This window comes from Embiotoca jacksoni, unplaced genomic scaffold (genome assembly GCF_022577435.1).
Source record: "Embiotoca jacksoni isolate LCO1_2020_lvr unplaced genomic scaffold, fEmbJac1.0.p SCAF_11, whole genome shotgun sequence".
NCBI lineage: Eukaryota > Metazoa > Chordata > Actinopteri > Embiotocidae > Embiotoca > Embiotoca jacksoni.
In genome coordinates this window covers 17409615-17421019 of record NW_027185241.1, presented here as the reverse complement: position 1 = coordinate 17421019, position 11405 = coordinate 17409615, and the positions used below count along the sequence as shown (strand labels likewise).

The 11405-nt window shown below is 44.8% G+C and overlaps 1 protein-coding gene across 1 annotated transcript; it reads right to left on the bottom strand.

Moving 5' to 3' along the window:
• Positions 1–1556: 1556 nt before the first annotated feature.
• coq3 (coenzyme Q3 methyltransferase) lies at positions 1557–10662 on the bottom strand. The gene is made up of 6 exons (XM_069143405.1): positions 10392–10662; positions 7955–8092; positions 6065–6164; positions 4082–4348; positions 3182–3341; positions 1557–1949 (listed from the first exon to the last, which is right to left on the bottom strand). The coding sequence occupies exons 1-6, from the start codon at positions 10562–10564 to the stop codon at positions 1777–1779; spliced, it is 1011 nt and encodes a 336-aa protein (XP_068999506.1). The 5' UTR covers positions 10565–10662; the 3' UTR covers positions 1557–1776.
• Between the last annotated feature and the right edge of the window lie 743 nt (positions 10663–11405).

Sequence of the window (11405 nt, the reverse complement as noted above, 5' to 3'; positions counted from 1 at the left end):
TAGACCAAAGTAAAATGGTCTGTCGGTTGGAACAAAAAAGAAGACCGTGCTTTTATTTCTAAGGCACATTTCTGCAACGTCCGGTGTTGATGTGGAAAAACTCTGACGTCTTGACGCAACCGGCCTTTTGTCTTTCTCCGGTGGAGGAGTCACCCCCCCCTGACGAGCCCCTGCATCCCGGTGAAACCAGTGGCTCGCGGTGATGAACTCGCAGCCGATTGGCCAATAAGCCATGACGACAAATCCCCCTGAGCTTCACGCCGGACATTAAAAGTGTCTGGAGGCGAATTAGGGGAGTCTGACATTGATCACTCTGGTCGTCTGATTATCTCTGCAGCTTTGACTTGTTTACCTTCACGAGTTCAACACGGCACACAACTAATAGCATCTATAAAGTTACTTTTTCTGTGATGCATTCATGTAAAATAACTGTAATCGGAATGAAATGCATCGGTGACGCGGAAGACAAAGTTATACCCGTCGGTGCCAATTTAATGAAGTTAAATTAAGGGAACAGGTCTCTTGTGCTGTAGGTGTAGACTGAAATGTATTTACTTACACGTGAATAAGTAGCTAATGTAATCAAAGGCGGACAGGAAAGTACTCACTCTGGAACAACTTCGGAAGTGTAAAAAGAAATTCATCCTGACGCGTTAATCCAGCAGGTGAGTTTGGGACGTGTTGGTCGAGCATGCCGAGGGCCGGATGGAAACAAGCTGAAGAGCGAGAAGATCCTGGAGCTTACAGGCGCGTCTCCGGCGGCGGCGGCGGCCTGCTCTGCTCACTCACTCACTGACCGACGCTGGATTTAAGAGGACTTGATGAACTAACGATGTCCATTTAATCTCCTTCCCGGTGATGTGTACCACAGCCCTCCCCGCAGCCATGGCTACTGCAATTTAGGTGCGCAATCCCGCGGCTTCAGGGAGCGCGCATTGGTGCAGGAGTTGTCGTTATTAAGGGCAGGTGAGGCAACGGGGGAATATGACACGGGCAGGAGGTCAAAGTTGAACCACGTCCCTGGATTATTTGAACTTTAAACATTGGTTATAATCTTCGGTTTTATAGACCGTAATCATTTCTGGAAGTGAAATAAGTGATGCTCAGTATTGAGGAATCCCAGAGTGTTGCTGCAGTATCAAAGAAAAAGAGGATTTTACTACCATGTCATTGGTCTCTTTAAGAACACCATGGAAGCGTGACTTATTCCTGCCATGAGCAGAGATTTGTATTATATAATACTTCCACATGAGACCCATTATAATCCCAGAGGAAGCGGCTGCCCCCTCCCCTGCCTGGACTCAACTTATACAGGCTTTAGCGTCTAAAAATGGAAAACAGGAAATTTTATTTTTGTTAGCAGCCAGGGCCAAATGAGGGAGATTTTTTTCCACTGTCCTACATTCAGCCTTCAGAAATGCAGCTGATGAAAGGTGAAATTTAATGGCGGACGTGACAAACTGAAAAATATTCAGCGTAAAAGTACCAAACTGATGCTGAAACCACAGACCCGACACCATCAGAGGGTGAACACGCACGTCGCTGCACACAGCTCATCAAACACCAGACATTTATTAAACACCCAAATAGCATAGTGCAGTGTGACTGTGAGGTTCAGCAGCTTCAGTACCGCTCTATTTCTGTCTCCAGGCTGTTTGTCCCTTTCCTTGAATAAACTCCGTGTCTAGGCTGCGTCACAGCAGGCCAATGGGACGTCAGGACTCCACGTATCGGAACTGCGATTTGATTTTCTGACTTGTTGTGTCGTGGCGCGGTTCAGCCGTGTGCGGCTGCAGCGGGCTCCTCTGGGCCGGGGCGGCTGTCCTCGCTCTGCTCTCTCAGTTTGACAGCGTGGAGGGCGTAGTTGATGGCGGTGCTGTTCGTCCAGCTCCAGGCTCCCGACACTGGGTTGTACAGCATCCCTTGGACAGACTGCACTGAGAAACCATCTGATAAAGGAGAGAGGGCAAACTCTTGGTTTTGTTTTTTTTTATTTTGGAGGAGATTTTTTTTTGGGGGGGGGGGATAAAAATAGAACAACAGGTTTAAATACTGAACTCTGAAGCTCAATTGTGTAAAGAACTGAAACTTGTGTATAGAGAAACATTTCCCACAAATTTGCCACGGTTCAGCTAAAATGAGGGGAGCTAAATTCAACCAAAATTTAGAGCCAGAGACGGTCCACATAAATGATGACATTCCCTCATGATACTCACACTTGATCCTCTGAAGCCAACAAACCGCCAGCAGGTTTGAAAGACATGACAAAGACTCCATTCATGAGCCAGAAACAGTACAAATAGAAATTATTGTGGGTTGTTCCAATTTTAGACCGTCCTTGAACTAATCATGTGCACTGAACACTTCTGTCAGGAAAAATAATAAAATCTAAGTTTAAAATCGTGATTTCATCATAACTCCTTTTTTCTTCATGTGTAATTTAAAATTTCACCCGCAAAATTAAAAAGTGTTTACATGATCCAAAAATCTGCATAACACCCAAAACCCGGCTACACTTCTCATTGCAACTGGGAAGCCTTGAATCACTCAGCTGACACCAACAGTCATGTGACAACCATTCAGAGAATCTTCCACTGAACTGCCGGCTGGAGGACGGACGAGAGGACGGACGAGAGGACGGAGAGCACAGACGGGTTGTAAGAAGGTAAATAGTTCAATACAGCATGTAAAGTGGTCATTTTAGTCAAACTTGTGGGAACTTAGAAAAATCTTTTAGTTATAAATTCCATCTTTTTCAATTTCTGTAAAAAAAAAATATAAGTTTTTTTTTTTTTTATTCTTTTGTGACATTACAAGTGTTTTACTGCACAAAGGACATCTTGACATGATGGTGCAGGATTTCCTGCTGAAGTGAAACATGAGCTCACGGTGAGGGAAAATGTTACAGAAGCAAAAAGCTCAGAGGAGCTCAGAAACCGCTCGAGGTTGCGAGAGTGAACCTGAACGTCTCGACTGGCGAAAACAATTCTTCAAAATGAACATTTTAACAAATTGTTCTTTGACTTCTTTCAATAATCTGTTGTAATATGAAAAGTGTAGGTTTTATGTCCGTCACTTTTGAAACAAAGCCTTACAAACCAAAGAAAAGGATGTAAGGATATGATTGTGCTGTTTATCATTCACATGACAAAGCATTATCTGTGTGAACATGTGAACTTACTGGACTCCAGGAGGCGCTCCAGCTCCTCTGGGCTGATGAACTTTTCCCAGTCGTGCGTCCCGCTGGGAACGATGTGCAGCAGCTGCTCGGCTACGATGATCCCCAGCGCGTACGACAGGTTGGTTTTATTTATAGTGGTGATGAAGAGCGAGCCGCCCGGCTGCACGTGAAGACAAACGGTAAAGGTTTAGTTTGTGAAATATAAAAGATCTGCCATAGAAGTTGTCCTGGATTATACTACTTCTGTCAACGTGTTTTATGCAGGCGCTTTACACAAGTGAAGTGCACCGCTTCCGGAGTCTCGAGGGTATTTGTGGTATTAAAGCCTTTAGTGGACAGAGTCCAGTGCACGAGACCAGGACGCAACGGAGCCAAACCTCGAGGTTCACAGGAGGGGAGGGAGAGGGACAGAAAATAAAAGCATGAGAGTGCAGCTCTTCTACAGAATGAATCCAAACGAGAAGAAAGACTTGGCAGAAATACCTCCCTCCACGTGTCCCCTGCAGCAACGCACATTTAAAAGGAGTTTTTTAGTAAAAGAGCAGCATGTGGGACAGAGAGAGACGGTCCGGTCGTCCCTCATCCAAAAGCAGAGGCGGTTAGTGAAGATTAGGCCCGTGTTTGTTTCCTGTCCTCTCCGCTCCTGTGGCCCACTGACCCAGGAGATTACCATCCTGACTGCAGTGTTGATGCACAGCTTTCCCTGAAGCCTTTCGACGCTCACTGCAAACGGCCCACATGCTAACTGACTCCCTGTGACGCACCACAGACGCAAACACAACCAAGTCCCCGTCTGCACATCCGGAGCCGCTCAGATGAACTCTCACTGTGCTGATACAGAAATATCTGAGCAAACAGCTGGAGGGAAAGAAAACCGACACACACTGTAAGGAGACACACCTTCAGCACGTGGCTGCAGCAGAAGGCGAACGTTTCCAGGTCGGCCAGATGCTCCACGACCTCGGACGCCACGACCGCGTCGAACAGGGCGGCTCTCTGCCCCCCCGGCTCTCCCTCGCCCTCCGCTGAGAGCTCCTCCAGGGTGACGGTCCGGTAGGACACCCGGTCACGGAGGTCCGGATCGTAGGAGCAATGCAGCTGGGCGGTGCCGATGCTGTCCTCTACCGGATCTACGCCCAACATGTTAGCTCCCAGCCGACCCAGAGGCTGGAGACGGAGGAGGAGGACAGTCAGGACTGGATCGGCTGCACAGCACATCAAACGCTTTTAAACAACACAGACCAATACAGTATTATTATTCAAGTTATCACATCACATTGGTTAGATTGCGTTTAACAAATAAGACAGCAGTCATCACATTAATGCCGCTGCTGGTCCTCAGACTACATTACCCATAAACCCTTCTGCTCTCTGTAATAAAGAGGTTGTTTGCAACTTGTCACTCTCCCAGTTCAACATTTTACTCCGTTACTCAAATGTAATCATGTCAAAACACAACAGTTCATCTCACATCCAAGATGCATCTCAGGATCAACTCTTGGACCAAAGCACTGGCAGCATTTGTCCCCCAATGAGAAAAAAAAACACTGGTAACATGCTGACTTCAGTATATTATTTAAGAATAAACCACATTTGTGTGTATGAGACGGCTGTCTACTTGTGTTTGAGATGCACTTTAATGATTATATTTGTTGGAACAAAGTCATGTTGACTGGGATCTTTACAAGACTTGTATTAAAGTCATTGGGGTGCAGATTTGGGCCCCCAAAGTTGGGTCACTATTGTCTTCGAAGTAGCTTTCATTTACTTCTGTTTATTGCCTTCACCAATAGTCCATGACAACAAAGTCAAATCACCTCTTCACTGGTTTACGCCACCTTGCAGAACATCAATGTTGAAGACTGTATCAAAAATGTTCCAATGTGCTGCAAGAGATTTTCCCAAAATAACTTCATCCCAGTAATGAAATACAAAACAAGCATTTATATCCCCACTGTACATATCTGTATGAGACAGATATAAACACACAGCAGTACTAGTCAACCCTGCGTCCCAAACCATCCCTGACAACGGTCTGCAGATATGACCCGACCTCCATCATTCACCGCCGTAACATCTCAGCAGAAACTTCACTCCTTACAAATTGCACTAAACATTGCTTTTAGTCTCGTGCCATGCTAGACTTTCAAAATAATGTGTAAAGGTACTAAATAGGCTGTGAATATACAACGTTTTGATGACGGTTGATTAATGAAACATTAATCGAACTATGGCGCCCTCCTCTGGACAAAAGCTAAACATACACGCCTGTTTGGAGAGCTGCATTTCTTTGCCCAGAGGGGGACATCCGTCCTCCCACAGATGATCCCTTCTGATGGAAGGACTTATAAAGACAAGCCGCGCAGACATACAACAACAGTCCCGATCCTAACAGACACGTTCTGGCGGTTTTACTGTGACTGTCTGTGTCTCGGTGCGACAGCCTGTGTGACAGAGCCACATAAGTACAGGACCCGATTTTGTCTTCCCAGATCACGTAGTGCAGCTGGTATGTCCTCAGTTCAAATGAAAGGTCCGTCCCGGCTGCCCACCTATCAACGCTAACAAACACATAAACAAGTGTAAACGACCGACTGTCCGATCCACCCCGCTGCGACCAGTCACGTCAAAGCAGACCGAGAACCGGGCTGACGGTCAAATGTTTGTTCAGGCACCGTGATGTGTGCATGCGAGAGGACTGAAAACGCACTGAAAGCACAAATGTACAAATCTGAAACGGGAAAGAAAAGATCAATGTGAAGTGAAAGGTGGCAATTCAAACAATTGGGACCGGACGGATAATATACAGCAGGCAAGACACTGTTGAACGTCTGACCTTGTTCGCCCTGTTTGTATCTTTCTCACACACATGCACACATTCACCTCTGTGAGCAGGCCTCCTCCACAGCCGACATCCAGGATTCTCAGTCCTGCCAGTGGTTTCCCGGGATGCCGCGCTCTGTGCACGTTCAGCAGATTATCCCTGTGCAGGTAAATGAGCAGTCAAAATTTCAAATTAAAATGTCTTCCTGATACTCTCCAGCATTCATCCGTGCTGTCACAGTCACAGGCTTAACTCTCACCGAGAAAAGACCGTGGGCAGATACGAGGTCGTAAACCTCCACAGTTCGACATAAAGAGCAGTTTGGGAGTCTCCACGTTTTCTTAGAGCATCCACTGTCACAACGTGCCCCAAATCACCCCGAGCTACAGTGTCAGCCTGCTCACAACCATGAATTATCCTCTGTTCCTTCCATCCCTCCCTCACACGCTGCCTGACAGCCGTCCGCCTCGGGCAGGAAACATGCAGAACAGGAGAAGATCTGGTTATGCGTCATCCTCATTAAAAGCTCTGCAGCGGTGCGCGAGCATTCATGCGTCCACCTAACTACCTCCTCACGCCCCCACGATGCAGAAACAGGCCGACAAAAGCTACTTAAGCGTCATCAGAGTCAAAGATTCAGCCATCAGCACGTGACCTTCGTTATCACGGATTTAACTATCAGGCCGCTGGTTTGGTTGAAAAAAAAAAAAAAAAAAAAAAGGAAGAAATTCTCTTTCATTTAAAATTATATTTGGCAAAAACAAAATCAAAACAAAAAATTTCTGATGGCAAGCTCAGTGTATTTTACATTGTATTAAGATTTGGATCTGTTTCTTCAAATGTCGCCTTTTTTGATTGTATGATCTTAAAATCATACTCTGGTAAAACTAAATATTAAATTAAAAAAAATTTGATTTCAGTAGTCCAAAAAGTCTAAAAATGTTTGGCTCATTTCAATTTATATGTTCTTATAAAAAAAAAAAGGACATGATAATTGCATATCCTGTTTAGATTAAAAATTAAAAATAGTAACTGATAATAAGCATTTTAATATGCGACAAAGAACATTTACGATGATGATGCTCTGACTAGCTTACTGTCCGAGTTTCATCTAATTTAAGACACATTTTCATGTTGTTGTATTGTGTTATATCTTCAGGCCAAATCAGGAATACAGCATTTTAAGTTTTGATCATTTAAACTGTGAAAATGAAGATAAATCAGAAATGATCTATTGTATCACTCGTCTTGCACACAAAGCATCTGTCGACTGAGAAATCAAAAGTCTGTGTGCTGCATTTAAATATCATTGAACTGAAGTGCATCAGAGATTAACTGAAACAATAAAGGAAATAAATCACCACAGCAGGATTCAGTGTATCCCAGCAACAGCGGCGGCGCTGCTGCGTCTCATTTAGACGCTGCCTGAGGGCAGAGACTTATCAGGCGAATCAGCCTCACTCAGACATCCAGTGGCACTCGATCTGTCACACTGTCACCACAGACACACATCACCATCATCACCATCATCATCATCATCATCATCACCACCACCAACAGGACCACAGAGGAGAGGGGGGGGGGGCAGCAGCGACGGGCCCTTGGCTGGATGGGCGCTGTCCTGATTACAGCGGAGGGCCCCAACAACAGATCTCATCAATCAAAACAGCTGCAGCCCCGAGAACGTGCAGATATGCAGCGCCGCGGCCGCTGAGACGCTGTCGGCTGCAAACGGGCTGATGTACGGAGGAAACCTTTCACTCTCTGTTTCCGTTACTTCGGTGTACCTCTGATGTGTTCGCTGCTCGACAACGCCACACAGCCGCGTCTCCTGCGGGTCATTTGTTGACGCCTCAGCTGATCAATCAGCTTCGTCGACAGCGACTCAGGCGTCACATCTTGGCTTTGCAAAAACACGACCGAGACGCACGTCCTGCACAAACACTCACCGTATAAAAGGCACCCTCAGGTCGTTCATGGCGTGAAGAGCTGCAAATTCTCCCTGCTCATCCCACCACTTGCCGGCCAGCGACTGGAACCTCCTCACCTCATCGGGGTCCACTGTGGACTGGGAGGCTGACCGTGCACTGCACGTGGAAAGAGATTCAAATATTTACAACAGTAAATGAAAATAAATTCCAACATAAGCAGCCATGCCTAACTGACAAGCTTTAACAAAGGGGACAAACTACGCACAGTGAAACTGGTTGTTTAACTGCTGCACGCATTTTAAAGTCCATTCAGTAAATATAATGACATAGTTAATTAACAGAGCATTTACAACAATTTTAATTTAATCAGTCAAATATATCACTCTATTGTGCATTTTTTACTCTTTTATATTCAATTTTTGAAATTGAATTGTATTCATGTCGCGCGAAATCGCGACAAAAGCCGACTGAGAGAATTTAACATCGTGAGATCCTTTCAACAGAAGCGTATGATATTGTAGAGCAGAAACCCACGAGCCACAGTTGGAGGGAAAAATCCTGCTGAATTCAAGCGTTTGTTGAAGCAGGTCTGCTGTCTGTCTTTGGACATGAGACTGAAAACTCATTCACACGGTTAGACTCAGTCAATTCATTAAAAATGAAATCAACAAAATGTCTCCATTACTGACATTTGAATGGGACTTTTGGAAGAAATGTGTGAAGTTATTTGATTTTCACTCAGTTCCTAGTTCGTAGGAAACAGCTCGCTCAAACGAATGCAGTTTAATGCAACAGTCCTGCTTTAAATCCTCCTTCCATCAAGGTGAAACTGTGTTAGAGTGGATTCTGTTGGGTGAGTTTGGAGGATGGAGTTTGCGCTGCTTTTGAATTTTACTGACAGGTGAAAAAATGTTTTATGATGTTGGTTAGATTTTTTTTTTTTGTACTTATCCATAACTGAAGTTCTTCACTGAAGTAGTTTCTTTAAATACTGTTTAAAATATATCTATAACTTGTTTAGAATAGATTATAGTTTGATACATACATCGATCAGCCATGACATTAAACCCACTGACAGGTGACGCATTGAGTGAAATACAACAGTCCAGCAACTGATCCTCCCTTCATAAAGATGATACTGTTCAGTTGTTATTTTATGTTATTGAGAGGTGTTCATTTATTTAAATTGTCATTCAGAATAATTTGTCACACAATTCACTGAAATGGAAAGAGACAAAATAGTCAGAACATCTCTCAGCATGTCCCAGTGCAGTTCAAGAGCAACACAGATTAGTCTCCAACATGTCCATTCATATAAATCAGCACCTTGATTTATGATTCTCATCATTTTCATACTGCAACCATTCAGTGCCCCTTCACACCCTATGGATAGATGCACTGTCATCAGGATGGAAATGTTTCATCACAGGATAAAAGCGATCAGTCAGAACACTTTTGGATTGATTTGCATTGATCCCTCCTTCTAAGGGGACCAGAACAATGGCAGAAAAACACCTCTTACAGCATAACAGAGACCAGATCCTCTCACTGAAGGGGTCATCCAGGCCTGTGCCGTCCTCTTGGTGTACACCCGACATGCAACCGCCCACTTGTCGAGAATATGATGAAGGAAGACTCATCTGATCATATAACTTTTTCTCCGCATCTCTTCAGTACAGTGTCTTTGCCTGAATTTGGTTTTTGCACCAGTAAACGCTAAACTCACGTTCATCCTGAGGGGTTGAAGTGTGATCCTGACATCTCAGTCCCCTGAGGAAGTGTTGCACCTTTACTTTCCCTCACATCTGGTTCCAAAGCATCACGATCACCAAATATAATAATGTCTTTCCCAAAGATATGTAAATGCTCCTACGGAAACACTGCAGACCTTTTTCACAACAGAGTTTTTGACCTGAATTTGTAGGTAAAGCGTGTGTGTGTATTAACGGAGGCTGCATCCCATTTAGAGGAGGTCCTGCTTCTGTGCATATTAGTTCACTGAGACACTTAATGAGGCCGAGCCATCATTAATAGACCTGTGCTTTTTTTAACTGTGTGTGTGTGTGTGTGTGTGTGTGTGTGTGTGTGTGTGACCAAGGTTTTTCTTTAGTTTGTCACTTGTCTGTACAGGGATCTTGTTTATAATTCATCTGTATGTGGTCTTCGACATGTGTTCCAGTGAACGGCCCCAACAACAGATGTTCTCAATCAGAACAGCTGCAGCCACATGTGCATGTTCTGATTGATAACATCTGTTGTTGGGGCCGTTCACTGGAACACATGTCGAAGCATGTTTATTTGACCAATTCGGGTTTAAACTTTGTTAGTTGTCATAAATGCTGCCTTCTGACGCCCGCAGTAACCCCGCGGCTCCCAGACCCTGTTAACCCCGCCACAGGGCGCTGAGGGCCGGGCGGGTACCGCCACCCGAGGGGCTCCTTGCTCGTGTAGCTACCCGTGTCGTCGCTCCACCTCCGGACCGGCGCTCCTCCGCAGTGTCCGCTGTTTACACACCGCAGTCCAGCTGGACCCGCTCCGACCCGCCGCCCTCTGGACCACACCGTAGACTGCGGCCGGGTTACGGCAGCACAGCCCGAACATGATGCGGCCAAACTTGTTGGAGTACATGTCGCAGCGCCGCTCCGCTGCGGGACAGGAACCTGTTTGACCCACACGGTTTTCTTCTTCTACGACGAAACCCGTGGTTCTTCTTCTTCTTCTTCTTCTTCTTCTCCGGGTTGTTTAGCTGCAGCCGTCGTTCTTTAGAGTCGCTCTGCTGCCACCTACCGGACATAGAGAACTCCTACAGAACCAGCGAGATCAGGATTTATTCTAATGGTCCATTTATTTCCATTCTTGTATGTCCTGAAACTAACAAGCACTAACTCGACAGTTTCTGATAAAAAAAAAAAATTAAAAAAAAAATTCCTCCTGTAAAAAGTGAACTGTACTGTTCTCTAGTATTTAAAACCTGCTCTTGTTTATTTCCTCCCTTAATCCTCCCATCCACCCACTCCATAGTTAGTCTTCCCTCGTGACCCCTTTGCTGCAGCTATTGATTTTCGTCTGTATTTTGCCAGTTTGTTATTTAGGACGCGCTCGTGCGTTTCTCCATCACCCTTCATTTTGAAAGGCAGGTGTTGGATGCAAGGTGAAGTGTCACAAACCACAACTTTCATCTTTTCATTTAATTTGTGCAATTTTTGTTTTCACCTTCTCCTGTAACACTTGGAGCTTCATTGTATGTATTGAAGGTGCTGTACACAAAGTTTATTCTTATTAACAACCAATTTCTAAGACATCAAAGTGACATTATACCCAATAGTAGCCTAGTTACACTAAAGACTCACTTCTTGGTGGATGAGTATCGGTTACCTCTAATTAATCCAGCAGTTAAGTTATATAATGTTCACTCACTTGTTTTTTAATTTACTCATTTGATTTCATCGGTGTTTGTGGCTGTCGTGTA